The 21,274-nt window shown below is 32.0% G+C and overlaps 2 protein-coding genes and 1 non-coding gene across 7 annotated transcripts; 2 read left to right on the top strand and 1 right to left on the bottom strand.

The window, feature by feature from the left end:
* The first annotated feature begins 561 nt into the window (after positions 1-561).
* On the top strand, positions 562-9,392 carry LOC129895248 (uncharacterized). 5 transcript variants are annotated; one of them, XM_055970932.1, is made up of 5 exons: positions 562-936; positions 2,789-2,958; positions 3,436-3,499; positions 4,421-4,538; positions 8,782-8,857. In XM_055970932.1, the coding sequence occupies exons 1-4, from the start codon at positions 690-692 to the stop codon at positions 4,489-4,491; spliced, it is 552 nt and encodes a 183-aa protein (XP_055826907.1). In that variant the 5' UTR covers positions 562-689; the 3' UTR covers positions 4,492-4,538; positions 8,782-8,857. The 5 variants fall into 5 exon arrangements, with proteins under 5 accessions (XP_055826907.1, XP_055826908.1, XP_055826905.1 ...); XM_055970933.1 differs by having other exon boundaries at positions 8,785-8,852; XM_055970930.1 differs by lacking the exon at positions 4,421-4,538 and adding an exon at positions 8,967-9,392 and having other exon boundaries at positions 566-936; positions 8,785-8,851.
* Positions 9,393-10,009: 617 nt separating this feature from the next.
* Positions 10,010-10,082, top strand: TRNAK-CUU (transfer RNA lysine (anticodon CUU)). The gene has a single exon. It is a non-coding gene; the product is annotated as a tRNA-Lys (tRNA).
* A 606-nt stretch (positions 10,083-10,688) lies between these two features.
* Positions 10,689-14,073, bottom strand: LOC129896108 (cytochrome P450 84A1-like). Its single transcript, XM_055971933.1, has 4 exons — positions 13,466-14,073; positions 12,682-13,045; positions 11,602-12,037; positions 10,689-10,943 (listed from the first exon to the last, which is right to left on the bottom strand). Exons 1-4 carry the CDS (start codon positions 14,047-14,049, stop codon positions 10,756-10,758), a joined length of 1,572 nt encoding a protein of 523 aa, XP_055827908.1. The 5' UTR covers positions 14,050-14,073; the 3' UTR covers positions 10,689-10,755.
* Between the last annotated feature and the right edge of the window lie 7,201 nt (positions 14,074-21,274).

Raw genomic sequence — 21,274 nt, 5'->3', positions numbered from 1 at the left:
GGGGTAGGATGGTTGGGGTAGAGATGGGGTAAAAGAAATGAATTTTTCAAAATGTGAAATATTTTTCAAAAATAAATTTTTAATTTTTTCTTAAAAAAGAAATTAAATATTTTTTGGGGAGAGGGGGTCGTAATAGGGGTGGGGGTAAGAAGAAAATATTGTAATTCGAAGTTGGGGAGAGTTTTGGAAAATATTTTCCTTAGTTTTTGAAAGAAAATTATTTTCTTTAAATTTTAAAAAAATAAATTAATTTGGAAAACATTTAAGCCAACCAAATATGAGAAAATTGAAAAACATTTTCCTTCATACCAAACATACTCTAAACTTCCAACTCTCAAGCGAGTCATGAAAAACATTACTTTCAATTAAATTAGAAGTTTTGAAAGTTTAATAAGGGGACATTTTTATATTATTTTCAATAATTCAAGTGCATTTTAGGTCATTTTTCATAAATAAAATAAAGAATAGCTAAAATATAAAATTGACGAAAAAATGATAATTTTGGTTTTAATGCAATTAACTCTATTTTTGCAAAACAATAAGGATATAATAATATCCCTTTTGTTCCCGCCCCGCTATTCATTTCCGATATTCGCCCCGCCCCATTGCTAGAAATGTTTCAATCGCAATATAATACATTTTCAAATCGCTTTTCCGGCAAAGTAGAGTCGGCGACGGAGTAGAAAGGAATGACGGAAAAGGAGAACACGATTTTCACCGGTAAAGAGAGAAACTCCGCCGATCACTGCCGCATCAGCAATAGTAAAAGTGTGAATAATCCTGCGGAAGCCGGAGGTGAAGGCGAAAAGGAAAGTTCATCATCTTCATCGAAGAAGCAAGGAAAATCATGCAAAGGATGTCTATATTACTCGTCTTCTTATAAATCCAATTCTCGAAATCCTCTATGCCTCGGACTTAGCCGTTCGCTTCCTCAGGGTATTCCTTCTTACTTTGATCTCTCTTTCAAATATTTCCAATTTTTTGGTGTTCATTTAGTTGTTTGATTTAGCTTGTGTTCCAAATATCTGATTGGCCTTGAAATTTGATCAGATCTTCAAATATTTTCAAGTTCGGAAAAACTTGTAAAATGCATCTCCAAACACAACTTTAAATTCCCAAAATCACAATTTCAAAAACTCAAATTTATGGTCAGACGGGAGCTTAGTTTGCTCAAAATTTTGATCCTTGTACTCATTTTCTGAAAATGTGCTGCTTAGATATGAATATTCTATGTCTTATATTTACTCACTGTGGCAATAGTCTCAATGGTGCGCTTGCACATGCACACACATATTGATTGCCAGGAGTCGGTGTAGCAATAAGTGTGAGTATTACAGATTATCTAGTCTTAGAGAATCTCTTATTTTTCTTATAAGGCGAAGTATTGAATATTGGAGTAAAATGAGCTCGAATAGAAGGGAACAGAAAATGGAGGATTCATATAAGCTTATTCCACCAGTTTCGACTTGAGGGTAGTTGATTGAATGATTAGCGTTCGTTATTTGATCATGCATTTTCCAATAATCATCTGTGCTTCAAGTTCATTTCAGTTGGCTACTTCTTTATTAAAGATTAGGACTTTAAAACATTTAAAATTATTCATGAACAAACGTCTAAGATTTGTGGTGAGAATTTCTGATATATCCCTTTACCCATGCATATTACTCCTCAATTCGTCCCAATTTATGTGATGCACTTTGAGTGGCAGAGTTATAAAAAATAAATAAAGACTTGTGAAACTTATGGTCTAAAACAAGTCATTTTGTGGCTATAAATCATCTCTTTTAAGAGTAAAATTGAAACTTTGAAGTTACAATGTTTCTAAACATAAAAATGTATCCTTTTTTGGGAGAAACTAGAAAGGTAAGTGCATCACATAAATTAGGACAGAGGGAATATTTTGTTACTCCAACTTCAATTTGAAATACTGTTTGAAAATCAATGTTTGATTTATGATTTGATCCATTATTTCAAGTTCACTTGAAATATAAAACTTGAAGTTGAAAAACAGGTCTGAGGAGCATTTCAAGTGAATAATGGTTTTCAGTCAAAAAAAAAAAGTTCAACTTTTTTCCATATTAGAATCTATCTCCAAACATATCTGACTTCCAAATACTTAATTTTATGATTATGGACTTCCATATACTCTTTCAACTTCAACTTCAAATGTTTTTCTTTTTTTCAACTTCAACCAAATATTGTCCAAACACCCTATGTCAGACTAGGAATTTCAACTTGCCAATTGGATCTTGTAGGTTCTCCTTATATTGCTAGTACTTAGTAATGCTTCTTACATTTGTTGTATTTGGACAAGAGAAACTCTTAACATTGTCTTGATAGCTTGTTCTTGTAGGTTACTTTTTGAAAGACCTATGTATTCTTTTATGGGTAACCCTTTGACAAAATTATGCATTGCAACACCGAAGGGTATTGCCTATAGTGGTCAACAAAGTGAGTGAAAACATTGGGGACCAGTGTTTAAATTCTAGTAGAGACAAGCACGCTAGATGATTTCTTTCTATTTGCCTAAGTCTTGGTGGCTAGAGTTAATCGGTACCTATGTTGGCGGATGTAACACGTACTCAGTGGAATAATTGAGGTGTGTGCAAGTTGGTCCCGACACAATTGTTACCAATAAAAAGCATATAGTGTAGTAAACCATGAAACCAGAACATGTGACTTTACATACTTAATAGTTGAGAATGTTCCTTTCAATGTTGCTTTCTCAAACTAACCCACTAAATTAGCTATTTTCTGCGATTCGTCTTTTTTTTTTTTTGATAACTAGTATCTCAATATATTGTTGGGGAATCCGAGATGGAAGCTTCTAAGGAGGGTAGGAACCTTACAGATTTTAGATATGCTTGTGTTGGTTACTCCATTTACCCAGATCAGAAATCTCGGTCAGCTGATGGGCAAGAAGTTCAAACAGAATTGCCAGTCTGTGTTGGCCTTGAGGTTTGCATTTGCTTTCTTATCTCTTTTATTCCTTCATTGCTTGTTCCATTTTATGATGTTTTGAGGATAATTTTTTTATTCTGAGAAATGCATGTGATATTTTGAGAATACAAACTATTTGTTCTGATGGTGAGTGGCTTTATTGAGATCAGAAACAAATCGTGCATAGGCTTCTAATTCTTCAGAGAAATTTGTTCCCATTTGAGGTGTAATGCTTTGATATCTCACGTGAAATGAGTTATTAGGCCTATCGACTTTGAAATCGAACTCCTAGCTTGAACCCAGAAAGGCTTTACATACTATGTGACTGACCTGTCAGCTTTACTGATCACTTTTTGTAATGTGAAATTAATTTGTATCTGTAAAAGAGAGTATATCTCAGAAGATAATATGCATCAATTGCTCGTTGTTTTTTATATCCTAATTGTTTGTTATTCCACAACTTTCTTGCTCAACTAACATAGTGCACTGGCACAGGTGTTGGTGGAAAGAAAGCTCAGTTCAGCTGAGGAAGCTCCTGGCCATGCTCGTAAGAGAGAAGGTGACTTTCTTTAATTTAATTTCAGAATTCAATGCTGAAAGAGGTCTTCTTTGTATTGTTTTAGGTCTTTGATGTTTAGGTGGACGTATGAATGTCTTTCGCAGTTAAGAGTGTTGCTTGATTAAAAATTTCCTAAATATCATAATTCTGGTAATAAATTTTCATGATTGGGAGGTTTAAGGAATTCCTAAATATCTTAGTGAAAGTTTGTCCTTGTTTAGCTGCTGCATTTCCTATGTAAAGCTTGCTTTCAGTGATGCATTAGGAAAATCTTTTGGTGATTTTGAAGGTATCTTAAAAGAGAAATATTCTTTTATTAGAAAATGTAAAATTAAAAAGAATTCATTAATAGAAAGCCTTTGATCAATATTAGAAGGGAAAAGGGTCAAAAATGCCCTTAAACTATTTGAAATGAACAAAAATGCCCTCTGTTTATAGTTTGGTCCAAAAATGTCCTTGCCGTCAATACTTTGGTCCAGAAATGCCCTTATTGACTGCAAGGGCATTTTTGGACCAAAATATAAACGGAGGGCATTTTTGACCCTTTTCCCATATTAGAATTGTACTTCTCTATATGTTTCTAAGAATATTTTCTCCTCTACTTTGTTACTCCCAAGTCTACCTGTATTTATGGCTAGGAGTCCATGTTGAAAGTGACAGTTTACATCCAGCATGCAGGTCTTGAGTTACAATGTTTTATATCAAGAATTGAGTTGCTTGTTTCACCATTTGAGGTTTTCACATAGCCCTTTATGTTATGGACTGAGGCAAAAAAATTATGCCCTTTGCAGAACTACTGTTTTTGTGAAGAGATGTCCTGCTATAATTTGGGTCGCTGTGTTCTTCTCAAAATTACTAATATTTTCGAGCTTTTTGAACACCATCAACAATCTCTCTAGCTTATATTCCCATGCTTTGCAGGAATCAGTAATTGCAATGAGTGGATCTATCAGGATATAATTACAATACATCTGCTTAATGTATTGTTATGAGTTTCTTAAGCGTCTGAAACCATCATATATTGCTGACAGCAGCAGAGGTAGGCTTTAACATATGGTTTGGTAGAATCCTGTAGCTTTGGCCCGAACTTTGTCTTTGTGTTAAGAAATCTACTAAATATGTCCAAAAATTAAGTTCAGAACCTAGTTACTAACACTTGAAATCACTCTCTTAGAATACAGATTATAGAATAGAACTCATAAAGTTCAAATCCTTGATCCATTCTGAATGCTGATCAAAGTAATGGCTTGGAGCATTATCTCTGAGTTATGTGTTGTTGAAGGTATTTTGTATATTACCATGAGTTGAGTGATATACATATTTTAAAGAGATAAATTCTCACCTAATAACTTTTAAGAGTGGGTGGGGACGGGGTTGTGGGTGGGGTGGGTGGGGGGGTGGGGAGTAATCATAGTCAAATGGTCTTTGTCCTTATTAGAAGATGAGATAGACGTACATTTAAGGACTATACACTATAAGATTATTCCACGAGAAGCAATGACCACTCAACATAGGTTAGTAGTCTTAGATGTAAAGCTTAAGAGTGGAATGAGAAAGAAGACGACTTGTAAACAACTGCGAATTAGATGGTGGACATTAAAGGGCGTTGATCAGTTAGCCTTTCAAGAAATACCATGAGAGAAGGGAGCTTGGGACTTAAGAGGGAGACATAGACACCCCGTGGAAGGAAATGGTAGGTTGATTAGAAAAATTGCAAGGGAAGTATTAGGTGTGTCTAAAGCTCTAGGATCTTGATAAAAAGAATCCTAGTGGTGGAATGTGGAGGTACAAAGAGTTGTTAAAGCTAAAAGAGAGTGTTATAAGAAGTTGCTAAAAGCAGAAGACAAAGAAGCCTTTGAAGAATACAAGAGAGCTAAAAGAGAACATGAGAAGGCTATTAGTAAAAGACTGAGGGGAAACTCTTGATGACTTGTACTAAGAGCTAGGGACATGAGAAGGGGAGAAAGAAACATTTAAACTAGCTCGATTGAGAGATTAGAAGGGTAAGGATTTAAAACAGGTGAAGTGTATTAAAGACGATTTAAGTTAAGGGTTTAAATAGGGTGAAGTATATGAAGATGATTTACAACAAGTTTTGACGGGAGATAACGAGATCAAGAAGAGATAGAGAGGCTATTTGATCAATTGTTCAACTCGAACCTCGAACGATGAGAATAACATTTTAGACCTCCACATGTCTGTGTACGATAGAAATTTTAGCTACACTTGAAGAATTAGGCCGACAGAGGTAAAGAATGACATGAAAAGTATGAGGATCAGAAAAACTTGTGGTTAAGATAGTAATCCTATAAAGGCTTAGAAGTATCTTAGAGGGGTTAGAGTAGAATGACTCACCAAGATATTCAATACTATACTAAGGGGTAGGATGCCCTATGAGTGAAGGAATTGTACTCTGATTCCAACTTATAAGAACAAATGAGATGCAATGTCGTGCAAATTATCATGACATTTAATTCATGAGTCATATAATGGAACTTTGGAAAGAGTGATAAAGCCTAAACTTAGGAACATAACAAGAGTGACATAGAACTAGTTTGGATTTATGCCTGGTAGATCTACAATGAAGGCTATATTCTTTCTTAGGAGATTGATGGAAATTTAAAGGAAGAAAGATCTACACATGGTGTTCATTGACCTATAGAAAGCATATGATAGAGTACTATGAAAGTCCTTTGGTGGGTGATGGAAAAGAAAAGAATTCATATTAAATATATAAATTCCATAAAGAACATGTATGAAAGAGTCATCAGTAGCTTAAAAACAGTAGTAGGAGATACAAAGAAATTTCTCATAATAGTGGGTTAGCATTGAGCCCCTACTTGTTTAGCCTAATTATGAATGAGCTAATCAACACAATACAAGATGAGATCCTATGGTGTATGTTATTTATTGATGATATTGTATTAATTGATGAAACTAGTGAGGGTGTCAACCAAAAACTTGAACTATGGAGTAGCACCTTAGAGCATGGGTTTTGGGATAAGTAGAAGTAGGACTGAAGACACACACTGCAAGTTTAATCTGTATGAGGAGAGTAAAGTTTGGTGAGATTAGATGGGATTGTGGTACCAAAATGCAAAGATTTTATATATCTAGGCTCGCTTTTCAAGAGAAAGGAATGATAGATGAAGATGTTACTCATAAGATTAAAATCAGATGGTTGAAATGGAGAAGTGTTGTCGGGGTATTATGTGATGGAAAGATGCTTACCAAAGTGAATGGTAAGGTCTATAGAACAACTTTAAGATTGACAATGTTATATGGTAGTGAATGTTGAGCCCCTAAAGCCCAACATATCCTCAAAATGAGTGTTGCAGACATGCGTTGCTAAGATGAATGTGCGGTCATACAAAATTAAAACTGACCATATTTGCCAGAAGGTGCAAGTAGCACACATCGAAGATAAAATGAGAGGTCGCTAGAGATGGTTTGGTCATGTCCTGTGTTGACCTACAAATGCACTGGTTTGTAGGTGTGAGACTTTGGTGAGTGAAGGTGTTAAGGAGGTAGATCTAAAATCAATTGGAAGAAAGTTGTCTCGAAAGACCTACTAATCCTTGGAATCAATGCAAACTTAGCTAAAGATGGGATACAATGGAAGAGAAAGGTTCATATAGGTGATAACTACTAGTTAGAGATTGGTTTTACACTTGTTAGAGAACATATATATATGTAGTTGTAGCAGGTTAGCTTTGTAACCATTTTTGCTTTTTCTCAAATGTCGTTACCAACACAATAAAAACATATTAATAAGAGGGACTTTAATTTACTGTCTTTTTACCCAAAATCTAAACCTGATCTCCTCTCCCCTCTTTTCTTTTCTTTCTCTCCCTCGTCAATGGTGACTCCACCAATTGCAACAAGCATAAAGCTGGGAAACAGAGTTAAGACAAATAATAATTTCTCTTCTTAAATACATTTTGGAAGATCAATTTAGCAACCTGACCATTGGATTTGGTTAATTGGAATGGTATTTTTTTTTTGTAATGCCAGAACATAATCTGTTGGGAAATAAATATTCACTTCATCTAAATTAACAGAACTTTAGAACTTTGCATGCTTGGTTGACTTTAGGTTAGGGGTAAACCAAAAAGGGGAACCAAAACATACGTGCCCTCAAAAGAATTAAAAAGTAATTAAAAGATGCCCGTTATACTTGTTCCCCTAGCTTGAGCTTCTACTAGAAACTCAGATTTCAGTTTTGTTACATGGATTCCATTCACTATTCTGATTTATACCCTTGGATCCTGGGCTTTAAGGGACTCCAGGGGACATAACAACGATAAACAATTATGATACATCGTATTTATGGCTCCCTCTACTGTAAAAGATGTAGTGTTCAATGCTTAAAAATGCACCTGCTGTTTTTCTTTTCTCTATAATCCTTTTTTCTTGAAGAGATGACAATCAAACAGAAGAGAACACTACCAAATAAACTATGTAGTTGGGAGAAGTCCTGAAAGAAGAATTTTTAAATTTCAATCTGTAGAGCTGTACACATTGGCATCCAAAATGTATTAGTAACTACTCCCTCCTTTTCAATTTGTTTGTCTTAGTCTAACTTGACCCGAAGTTTGAGAAAGAAAGTAAGAAAGACTTTTGAATCTTGTGGTCTTAAACTAAGGATATATTTAATGTATCAAAATTCCCTTTAATTCTTTTGGTCTTAAACATGCCATGTGGGATGTTGAAATTAAAGAGTTGTCAAATTAGGAAATAAACATTCTCTTTGAAACAGACTAAAAAGGAAAGTAAGACAAACATATTGAAACAGTGTAAGTATTTGTTATTTGAACATGTTGCCAAAACTAAATATAGAAGCTTATCGCCTGATCGGAACTTCAAAGGTTTTGGTTCGCCTGTAGAACTTACTCGTTTTAGCTTGCACATTAATAAATCTATAGCCAATGTTTTGCTAAATTACAACTTTTAAGCAAATCCATAGGAAAAATGCTGTAGGTTATTAGGTTATCTTATTCCTTTGGCTGGGTTCAATTATTTTACCTCTTTGTTTCTCTCTCTCTATATATATATATACACACACACACACATACACCACTCACACACACATGTAAAAAGGCTCAAGTGCTGATTGTCCTTTTAAATTCATTTTGATGTTATTAGCATAGTTTAGAAAGACTCCTGTAAATCATAGCGCTTAAATGGTGAAACATTTTTAGTTGCTCGTAATTTAATATGCTATTGGACTCAGAGCTCTTACTGAAACATTTTTCTTTAATTTATTATTTTTGTTCATTTAGAAGGTCACAGAGTACCAGAGCCTCGATCACATAAACCAACTCACTCAACTAGTGATGAGTTTCTCACCAGGCAAGCATTCTTAAAATCTTGATATGAACAATCTCAAGTTCTTTGCTGCAAGTGAATGTACTGTTTACATTGTTTGATAACGACACTCATGTACTTTGATACCTTGAAAATACAGGTTCACCAGGAATGCAAATTTGGTTGCGATGGGTGTTGCCAAGAACTTGCAGAAAGTGGGAAACAGAATAAGCGAAGGCATTGATGACATTTTCTATCGACGACCAAAATAGAACTCTGACGTGGAGTTAGAAACAGATAAAGACTACATGGCTGGAAGTAGCTCCACCAAATAATGTATGGAGTAGCTTCTTTTGTTTCCTTCGTCATTTTAATATTTGAAATGAGCATCTTAGCTGGAAATGGAGAAATTGTAATGTATGTATGAAATCCATATTGATATTTATACTGTCAATTAAAATTCATTGCTTCAGAGGCATATATACGATGCCAAGTTGACCTGTATAATGTAATTAACCCGTATCGAGAGTAGCTGTTTTTGTAATATTCTGTATATTGAATCAGGTGGCTTGTTTGTTACTGGTAATGCAAGGCATTCATGATTCTTTTTGATGATGATTCATTTTTTTAAAGCTGTGATATTGTTTCCGTGGGTGTTCTAGACAAGATGCGGATCCTAGATTTTAAGTTTATAGGTTCTGGATTGTACCCGCATTTGAAGGCTTAGCTCCTGTGTCGGAGCTTCATCTCCACATCTCACGTGTTCGATAAGGCACACTAGAAAGGAGAACTAAGTCAGTTGACAAGTTTTTGGAACGTTCCACATTGGACTTGAGCATTTAAATTTGGGTTGATACCAACAAAAATACCTCTAAACAAGGTTCTTACCCAATCTCTTTTGCTTATTGGGTTGTGCATATACATGTTGAAATTTGAATGAACTCTTCAACACAAATACAAGATTTGAGTTAAAATTGTTAAGTTATGCTAAACCCGTCTTGGAAATGATAAGAGAAACAATGAATGAGTAGAAGATTGATCTAGTGGTAAGAGCACATCAAGTGATGTGTGAATTAAGTTCACATCAAGAGTTTAAATCTTATTTTTCCGTAATTAAGTGGAAAAGGTACAAAGGGACAGATTTATCCTCCATTAATGTTTGTTTTACCTTTGATTAAATACAGAAGAAATGTTAAGCCAGAAGCCCGTCTAGCTCAGTTGGTAGAGCGCAAGGCTCTTAACCTTGTGGTCGTGGGTTCGAGCCCCACGGTGGGCGTTCTTGTTTATATGTATTATTTTTCGTTGTAATCTTTAACCTAACGATGAATGTAACAATCATATTTCAAATAAGATGTATATGATATATTATAAAACAGTAGGTTAGAATCATCCAATCAGAGTGCATGTTAGTGGTTTACTAATTTAACAATCAAGACAAATTGATAATACAATATCATGGATAACAACCGTATTCCAAATAAGTTGTATACGATACATTATAAAATAATAGGTTATAACCATCCGACCAGAGTGCATGTTAGTGGTTTACTAATATAACAATCCACACAATCTAATAATACAATGTATCAGATACATTATAAAATAATATGTATAACCATTCACTAGAGTGCATGTTAGTGATTTACTAATATAATAATCAAGACAAACATGATATTAAATTAATAATATAATACATTAAATAACAATCATATTCCAAACAAAAAGTATATAATACATTATAAAATAATACGTTATAACCATCCGATCAGAGTGTATGTTAGTGGTTTACTAATATAAGAGATTTTTCACTGTGTATTTTACAAATAAATTGCATGTTCAATACATGAAAGAAATACAATAATTTGACAATATTTTTTCTCTTTATTCCAACTGTCAACTCATTCAAGAATTTATTTCCATGACCATACTTTTTATTTTTATAAGTTGAATCAATAAAGTGGACAGAACAAACGTGGAGTTGGCACAGCCACAAGTCTTGTAGCTTTAGGAACAGTGAGTCCAAAAACATCATTCATATCAACTTCACTTGGCTTCATTCCATCTGGTAATTCCCAATTGAAGCAATGAAGAAGACGTGCCAATATCATCTCAAATGTATACAACCCCAATTGCATACCTACACATACATACATACCTAAAATTGTTATGAGTCAGGTGCACTAAACTCATGCTATATACGAGATTCGTTAAAAAAATATCACAAAAATCTATTGCATGCAGCTTTATTCGGAGGTAGGGTTGGACTGTAAGAATCGATTTGAATTCATCAATTTTTAATAAATATTAGTATAATATGAAATATATTTGATATATATATTCTAAAATATGTGCTCCTTCTGTTTTATTTTATGTAAAGGTGTTTGACTGAAAATATGATGTTCAAAGGAAAATAAAAATACTTTTGAAACTTATAATTTTAAACATGTTTGAAACTGTATAGCTATAAAAATCATATTTTCTCTGTTCCATTTTATGTGATGCACTTTCCGTTTTAATCTGTTTAAAAAAGAATCACGCTTTTATATTTCTATAAATAGTTTTAAGTTTTCAACTTCTCATTTTACTCTTAACGAAGTGATTTTACAACTACATAAATGTTGCAAAAATCAGAGAATTTTATAATTAAATTATTTTTAATTAATAAATGTATCATTATTTTGAATACACTAAAAATGTCACAAAAATAATCATAAGAGTGTGAATATAATTAAGTTTTGAGCTCATATTTTTTCAAATAATTCAAAATTTTAAATTTTAATTCCGCCTCTACATACCTGGGCAAGATCTTCTACCCGACCCAAATGGTAAAAACTCAAAGTTGCCACCTCTAAAATCAGCTACACCTTCCTTCAAAAACCTAGAAGGTATAAAACTCTCAGAATCTTCCCATGAGTTTTTGTCACGTCCAATTGCCCATGCATTCACAATAACACGCGATTTAGCTGGTATATAGTGGTCGTTGATGGTGGCATCCTCCGTGGCCTCATGGATTAAGAGAGGAATCGGTGGGTGAAGACGAAGAGTTTCTTTTATACAACATTTCAAGAAGGTTAAATTTTCAATATCAATTTCTTCTACTTTTCTATGGAGGCCAACAACATTGGCTAATTCTTGTTGTACCATTTTGAGATCCTCTGGGCTTGCCATTAGCTCAGCCATGGCCCATTCTACGGCAGATGCTACGGTCTCCGTGCCGCCAAACATGACATCCTGACCACGTAAGAAAATTACTATCAGATCATCTAAAAAATATATTATAAATATTAACCGAAACTTTTACATTAATAGTGTAATTTAACAAGTCCGATAAGATGAAAAATACAATAACAACATGCTATAACCTGTTAAATTAACTTGATAGTATAAAAAAAGTTTATATATATATTGAAGTTTTACAAGAAAATAAAATTCCAAAATAGGATTTCATTGCTACTCTAAAGTCGTTTTGTACTTCCCATGATATGGTTTATATGATTGCTGCACTTTTTTTTACCGATAATGACGAAGTTAGGATTTTAATTATATGAATTCTAGATATTAAAATGATGATTTTAGTGCTAAGTATAATTAAATTTTAAATTTTAAATTTAATATTTATATATGTTTGATAAATTTCTTAACATAAATACATTGTCTGAACAAAAATAATTGAATTTGATCGTATCGAAACTTCCAACTCTGCCCCTAATTGACCTAATAGTATCAGATTTAGATTATTAATTTTACTTTTTATCATAGTTACCAATAGTTACTTCTAATAATGTAAATATTCTTTTACATTATCGATATACTGATGTTAAAAATAAGTAAAATTAAACTATAAAGAAATAAGAAGATCAAGATTTTGAACTTACCATGATAATGGATTTAATATTATCCCTTGTAAGCCTAAGAGCATTTTGCAAATCATCAGAGTCATTCAATTTTGTTTCTTCACCATAAAATGCCAAGAGCTCATCCACCATATCAGTATTATCACTTTCATCGTTATAATTCTTAACCTTTTTTCTTTGTATATGATCATCAATTATTGTATCGATGAAACCATCCAATGATGCCCTGGCTTTTACAATCCTTGTATTTAACCCTTGTGGATCAGCCCATCTGAGCCAAGGTATAAAATCTGCTAAGTTGAATGCACCAAATAGCTTCGAAAATTCCTGCATGATTTTTAGTAACTCATCTTGTCCTTGGTTAGAGCATGTTCCAAAAGCCGCTCTATAGACAAAGGTGACAAAATCAATACATTTTAGTGACCAACAGGTTGAACACGAAATGACTTATTCAATTATTGGGTCATAACTAGTCAAAATGATGTGATTAGATAGGTCAAATGAAATTCATATCCAAATATACAAAATTAAAATTGAGGATGGAGAATCATGTAAATATTGAAGAGTTTAAATATGTATATTAGCTTTCACATTATTTTTATTTTGCTCAACAATCAAAATAAAAAAGAAGGGGATCAAGTCAGGTCAGGTCAAGTTGGATAGTTTGGGTTAAAGACTCATTACTTGACACATTTGTGTCTAATCCATTTTGAACGTATTGGATTAATGACTCTTTTATCGATTTGAACCCCTCACCCTCCCTCCTCAGATTTAACCCAACCTGCTCATTCTCCACGTTAATTACCTATAGATAATGTTCTTTGCAACTCCAAAGACAAGCTCACCAATATTGACACTTAATCCAGAGCTAGTTGCAACAACCCTTGTCATGGAATCAACTTCATCACGAACCGAGTCCCAAGATTCAGCCCTTTTGCGACTAAAAAGCTTCATCACACATAATTTTCTCATCTGACGCCAGAAGGGTCCATAATTAGCAAAAGCCATATCAGCACGATCATACGATAAGTATTTCACGGCTATAGTTGCAGGACGATTAGCAAATACAGTATCTTGCAACTGCAACACCTGACGGGCCTCAGATGGACTTGACACTACCGTCATATGTAGATATCCCATTTGAAGATGTAAAATGCCACCATATTTTTGTGCTAATTTTGTTAGGCCACAATGTGTCAATTGATCCATCATCATCATGTTACCTATTATAGGCCACCCTTTAGGACCTGGTGGAAAGTTTTTCTTGTTTAATCTTGATAAAATGAAGAAGAAGATGATGATAGGGAGAATGAAGTAGAGTGGCATCATGGGGTTAACTTCAAAAGTATCAAGTATGGAATAAGTATTATTTTGTATCATTTCTATCATTGTACTTGAATTTTGTGAGATGAGTGTACTTGCTAGTTTTAATATTTTGAGTGTATACAATATAATGGGGCGTATATATACAAGTTTCATTTGGGCAAGAATTTGAATGTGTCATCACCAGGTTGACTTAGATATTGTTGATATTTAGCTCAATTATAAAGTCAAAGAAATAATTTTTAATTTGTACTTCATTAATGCCATATAAAAACTATCTTAGATATTTTACTTACCGGTGCCGGTTGCCATAAATTAATGCGAGTAGTTGCTCCGCGCATCATGTGCTAGATGTAACGATCCGTTTGATCATAGGTATTTTAAGCCGTTTTTGAGAATTGTTTTTTTGGCAAATCATAGACGGGAAACTTACAAAAATTTCAGTAGTTTAGGAGATAATTATTTAGATACATTTTAGTTTGAAATAATGCGTATCTCACCACATTTTGGTGCGTCCAATTACGTCCAGATATATGTATCTCTGGATACATGGGTCAAAATTATGTGTAATTTGTTCTAGATATATTGTTTCTAAGTGGATTCGCATGTATCTAGAATACATAACAAATTTCGCTTTCCTCTCTCTCATCTCACTCACCACTCTCCTATGTATCCATATCAGATACATGTATCTAATGTGATTTGCATGTATCTGAGATACATAATGAATCTCACTCGCCTCCCTCCCCATCTCGCTCGTCTCCCTCCCTATTTTAGTGTATCTGTTAGCAAAAATACATGTATATAAGTGTATCTTTCTCAATATATGGTACAAAACTCTTTATTAATGATAAAATACGTAATATTTTAAAAATATAAATAATAATAATATATATGATATTGAACTATTATTTTCTCCTTATAATTTCACGGGAGTCCTTTTATCACCTCTATTTAGTAGTTAGTACCTTGATTTACTTGAACATAATTATGGTTTGAAACCAATATAAGGAAAAAAGATTATAATATTACATGGTTTTTTTTTTTGAAAATTCAATTTATCCTTATTTGTAGGGCACTAGGATTCATACAATTGACAGTCATAAAAAGTGTCGTCCTTTAGCATGGGGTGTTTATTTCCATACGTAGATGAAAGAATATTATTTTTTATATAAAAAAATGGATCGAGTTAATTGTATAGGGTAAAACTAGGTTGGATAAAACGCAGCCTTATCTTACATTTCTGTCAGAGACTGTTTCCAATGCTTGAATCCGTGATCTCCTGATCACATGACAGCAACATTATCAGTTATTTCAAGGCTCTCTTTCAACATAAAAATAGATTGGATATGTAGACAAATTAAATTGTGACACATGAAAGGATGATAGGCAAAATTCAATGAATAGTTGGACAAAACCCAATAACAAATCATGTGTCAACTTGTTGAGATAACCAATAAATAGAAATATACCGAATACCAGCTACGAGCCTTCGCTATGTGTTGAGATTCACATTATTTATTTTTTTAAAATTTCTTTTGCACTCTTTTTTTTTATAAGTTAAACTAATACTCTATTAAAAATATGAATCAATAGTCAAAAAATGTTGAACAAAGTGAATTGTAATTCTTTTATTATATCTACTTAAATTTTCAAGCATTACAATAAGCATATTAAAGTAGAGACCAAGTTATCTACTTTTTGAATTAGATTCTATGGTTCTAACTTTTATTTTTATTTGACTTATAAGCTATTTTCAATTTATAAGCTGTTTTAGATAAGTTAAACCAAACAAATCCAATTATTTTTTATTAACTTATTTTAAGCATAAAATAATTTTAAATTAACAAATCAAATATTCAAAATAGCTAAAAATAATTTATAAGTAACTTATAATTTAATCCAGATTACCTTTAAAACACAGCCTCCTGTAAAATTAAACAAATAAAATGTTAGATAAAAGAAGCAAAAAGGAATGGCAGTCTTTCTTGACAAATAGGTGTGGTGTGTACACGTGTGCTGACTGTTGAATAATAAGCCCATGCTATTAGTCACAAAAAGTTGCTGCTTTGGAGGAGAAACTTCAAAGTTTGAAGAGTGAAATTGCAATGACTAATTAGGTGATTTTGAGTACTATGACTTTTTATTTCATAAAAGATTCATCTTGTAAATTTTTAATGGGTATATTAGATTATTTGATAATCATAGTTATTTAATTGAGGGGTAAATTTGAATAACTAATTTAATTAGTGGGCTAAGTTGATAATTTATTAAACACTCTATACCAATTATTAAAGAAAAAAGGATAGGGTTTATTAATTTTGATACATAAATTGAGTAGGAAAGAAAAAGAAGAAAATAAATCATAATAAAAGAAAAAATAATATATAAATCTTATGGCATTAAGCCATTACATGTAACGAGAAAACGAGAAAGAACGCAGAAACTAGAAAAAGAAAAACATTATGGAGGAAGAAAGAAAAGAAAGAGAAAAAGAAAAATAAAGTAGAAGAGAAAAATAAGGATTTTCATTCCAAAGCGTTGAGGTAATTATTCTCATCCTTTCCATTAAATTTTTATGTGATTATGAACATATTTTTATGATATATTTGTGGAGAAATAACACTAAAATAAGAAAATATGACCCTATAGTTCTTCACATAAAATCTTGATTTGGGGTCGAATAACGATCCGTTTTAGCTGAAATTTGACATGTGAGTTTATTTTATCATGAGTGAACATAATCGAAAAGAAAATTTCAGATTTGACTTCATTGACTCGGAATGACTTTTTGACCCAATTTTTTATCCGAAAATAAATATAGCTATATGAGTATTATTGGATTCGTATTCTTATGAAGATTATGTATTTGAACAAATTTTGATTGTTCGAAAGAGTTACGAAAGACTCAAGTTTTAAATTGATTATTGAATTTAATTGAGGTTTAACCCTAGTTTTGAAATTCAGAAAATATGGGAGTTGACATGTTAAGTGAAATTAAGATTAGGAACGTGTTTATAGAGTTGGGTGAGTTATTGAGTCTAGGTTAAACATATATATAATATTGGTGTTTACGGATTAATTTACTTATAAATATTATATATTTGATAGATTAAAATTGGTCTGAGGCATTGAAGAAATGAAAGACGTTGGTGGATTAACTTGCTTTATTTCAGTTCTTCGATTGAGATAGGTTATGGTTTATTCTATATCGTAGATAGACTCTTAATAGTGATTGATAGTCATTGAGTAATTTGTGAAGTTTATTATGCATTTAACTGTTGTGGTTTAGATGGTTGGTATGTTCTTGTGATTTGTCTGAAATTCCAAGACCGTGAAACCTATAATCTTAAACTTGCCCTATCAAAAATGGTGTCTTGAATAAAGAAGGCTTGATGAAATATTGTTAAAGAAGTGGAATGTAATCATAAAGAATGATAAATTAATTATTTTGGATCGAGTGTCACGTTCCGTCACAGTATATTTAGATTGGGTGTCACATTTCAACACGGTATATTTGGATGGGTTGTCACATTCTGACACGGTATATTTGGATTAGGTGTCACATTCCGACACGGTATATTTAGATCGGGTGTCATTTTCTGACACAGTATATTTGGATCTGGTGTCACGTTCCGACACGGTATTATTGGATTGGGTGTCATATTCCGGCACGGTAATATAAAAGGAGAACAACTTAAAATGAGTTAATGCTACCCAATCTCCAATAACTCATTTTTCAAAAGAGTGTGATGTGGAGGCTTGAGTCCTCATGTGTGATCTTGATATTGTTGACTGGTTATATAATTGTTCATTGGTTGCCACTTGTTAAGTGTTATTGTTGATTTTCCGCTATTACTTTATGCATATTGATTTATATTTTGAGTCGGTCGATGATATCTACTCAGTACATGTTGTCCTGTACCGGCTCCTACTTGTATCTTTTCTTATTTTATTTTGTGGAGTGCAGCAAGTGTTCCACCGACTTCGATTCGACCTTAGCTCTAGTTAGTCTCCAGTTCATCGGATTGCAGGGTGATCTATACTTCTAGCTGGCGATGGAATCTTTTGTCATGGCATAGTGTCCTTAGTTTTCAGACACGTTATGTTATTTATTTATTTAGTGTTTGATAATTTGAGACTTAGTTTTAGAATTCAGATGTCCTTCATTTGATGACTTTCAGATTTTGAGAAAAACATATTTAATTGAGCTTCTGCGTTATTGTCATATTTATTAGTTGGAGTTTGTATCTTGGTTCTCCCACCTAGGAGGTTAAGTGTGGTGTCACTCATGACCTATTTTGGATCGTGACAGAAATCCTCCGATAAAAACAATATTTGTTTTGTTTTCGCTCAGTGTTTGAAATCCGCATTAATGTCCTAATTAAATTTGAATCGTATATTGTAAGGTCCATTTGAGGCTGGTGCTCCGAAATTTTTTTTCTTCATACCAAGAGTTCGAACTTTAGGCCTCTGATTAAGGATGAAATAAAGACTTTTTTGGGGGGGCTTCTTCATCCGATGTTTGGAGTCTGCGTAGAAGTTCTGACTAAATTCGAATCACACACTGTAGGATCCATTTGGTGATGACTCTTCCGAAAGGATTTTCTCTATACCAAGAACTTGAATTCGAGATTTTTAATTAAGGATAAAGAAGTTTTACCAGTGCACCACAACCCTGTGTGTCAATAAAGACAATATTCATCTTGAGAACACCTAAATCTCCACTTGTCCCATCTCATGTTTTTAATTATTTACTGATTTGATGAGTCTAAAATTTTGTTATTCATCTTTTCTGATTTCTTCTTGGTTTCTCTCAATAAATGAAAATGCTAAAAGAAATTTAGAATAATATATTAGGGGTAGGTTGCTTAGTTGTGCAATGATCGCGATAGATTGTGATTTCTTGGTTCTTAATTAAAAGTTTCAATTTTAATCATGAAAGTAAGATCATAGTTCGAAAGAAATCTGTTATATCTTAATTAAAGTGGATTTTTTACTAATTACAATTAGTCATGTTTCAAAGTACTTATCAGATAATTTCTTTTTTTTAGTAGTGTTATGAAATAATATATTTATAAATATCCATTCTTTTATTGTATAGTTTAATAACAGAAATTTTTTTTTAAAAAAAATAAAATTGTATTGAAACATAACGTTGGACGATCTCCATTTTCACATGATAATTTGAGTTCTTTCCCTAAAGTTAGCACCTTGTTTATTGTGCATGAAATAAGATTTTCTTTTTTTTTTTATAAACAAGAGGTTGTCTTATCACTTATGCCAAGTGTATTAACATATTATTAAGAATAAGAATCTCTACTATTTTCTCCATTTATATTTTATTTGTCATTTCTTTTTAAATAAATTTTTATTTTTATTTATCATTTTTATATATCAAAAAAAATACAAATTTTTTCATGTTTTACCCTTCGCATTCAGTACTATTCTCCAAATAATTTTTCAAGATTTAATACTAAATATCAATTAATAAGAATGGTGTGGTAAAATACATATATCAATAATTATTTTCTTAATGTATGTACCAAGTCAAACAGTGACAAGTAAAAATAAACGAAGGAGTATATATTGACAATTTTTTGTGTACGATTTTTAGTTGAAATTCTTGTTAACTATTAGTCCAAATATTTAGCAAATGACTTCAAATTTTGTAAACATCCTCATTAAACTATTTCAAACAAGTTTAAACAACACCCATCCTTTCTTAAAAATACACAAATCTTACAAAATTGTATACTCTAATCATGGATTAGACCTCCAAGCACAACAACTAGGGGTGCTCAGGGTTTGATTTCCATCAGTTTTCCTCTAAACAAAAATTAAAATCAATTTCGATTTTCAATGCTTTGATATTTTTTTCGGGTTTTATCAAGTATTTTTTAAATATATATATATATATATATATATATATATATAATAATAATAATAATTCTTGTTAGAGTTTTTTGTCCTGATTTATTATCATGCTTGAGTTTTACTTTTTTCTCGTAGGAAAGTTAAAGTATTACCATAGTTGCTTTTAGTTTTCTGAATGAAAATTATAAATCTCTAACATATCGGACTACTTGTCTTGGAGGAAAAATTTTGAACGTTTATAAATTGAAGATGTGTCTTTTCCCTAACAACATAATAATGTCTATGATTTATAATTTTTTCATGTCAATATAACGACAACAACGACAATATAACTAAATATAATATTTTAAAATATTAATCAAAGTATACACGATTTAACTTTCAAAAAATAAAATTTAATAATTAATTTAAGACAAAAAGAATAATAAAATTACCATTCTACTTGTTTTTTTTTTTTTATAGATGTGCTAAATTATAAAGATTACAATAATCAATAGTTTAGACATACTGTCAGTATCTAATGAAAATAATACTCACATGTGGGAACATACTCAACATCCACGGTACACCAATAGTATTAGATATTAACTAGTATTTAATAACAAGAATATAATGGATATAATGAATAAATAATTCATTAATTTTCCAAATTGAATAACTATTTTTAATATTGTGGATAAGTAAAGATGGATGAAGAGAGTATTATATAATGAATAAACCATATGATATTTAGTAATCTTGTTGGACTAATCGTTGACTTAAAAATTTCTTAACAAAAAATAATAAGAGAGAGAATAACAAACTGGAATATTATAAATAATAAACTAGAAAAATCAAATCTACCGCCACTTGTGACCTCATCATAATTATGGATGGATCCACACTCCATCCACACATATCTATTAATTAATATAACAATTAATCATGAAGAATGAGATTAAGACGCAAAGAAAAAAGAAATATTGTGCAACTGATTTATACATGAAAATCATTCAGGTTTGAATGGAGGTAAAAACGACAACCTACACCTTCCTAATTATTGCTAAATTTGTTTTTCCTCATTCTTATTATTTTTCAAAAAATTTATAAAATTATTTCTAGTCAAAATTTTATTAAGTCGTGAGGGCATTGTCACGATCTCGATCTACTGTGACTGACACCCATTCTAACTCTCTGGTGGGAGACCATTCTAACAGCCCAACAACAATAATCACAATGTGTACACAAGCTTAAAAATGCGGAAGCAGATTTTAAATCGAAGATAAATGCTAAGTTCCTATAAACTCAGAAAACTAAGTAGTTATAACCTCAAATGCGTGGAATTAAACACCCCTAGGAACTGAAAGTTATCGTACCAAAACTCTAAAACTAACAAGCCTAGAACAGGAGTACAATCCCGAATAGAAACCAGTAA

Source organism: Solanum dulcamara, chromosome 7 (assembly GCF_947179165.1).
Source record: "Solanum dulcamara chromosome 7, daSolDulc1.2, whole genome shotgun sequence".
NCBI classification, from domain to species: Eukaryota; Viridiplantae; Streptophyta; class Magnoliopsida; order Solanales; family Solanaceae; genus Solanum; species Solanum dulcamara.
This window is presented reverse-complemented; position numbering and strand designations above follow the sequence as displayed.

Coding starts and splice junctions, on each gene's coding strand:
- LOC129895248 (XM_055970929.1), top strand. CDS start 690: ATGACGGAAAAGGAGAACACGATTTTCACCGGTAAAGAGAGAAACTCC. Junction 937..2,788: donor TAGCCGTTCGCTTCCTCAGG/GTATTCCTTCTT, acceptor TTTGATAACTAG/TATCTCAATATATTGTTGGG. Junction 2,959..3,435: donor CAGTCTGTGTTGGCCTTGAG/GTTTGCATTTGC, acceptor GCACTGGCACAG/GTGTTGGTGGAAAGAAAGCT.
- LOC129896108 (XM_055971933.1), bottom strand. CDS start 14,049: ATGATAGAAATGATACAAAATAATACTTATTCCATACTTGATACTTTT. Junction 13,046..13,465: donor GCAAAGAACATTATCTATAG/GTAATTAACGTG, acceptor CTTTGTCTATAG/AGCGGCTTTTGGAACATGCT. Junction 12,038..12,681: donor ATATTAAATCCATTATCATG/GTAAGTTCAAAA, acceptor TTACGTGGTCAG/GATGTCATGTTTGGCGGCAC.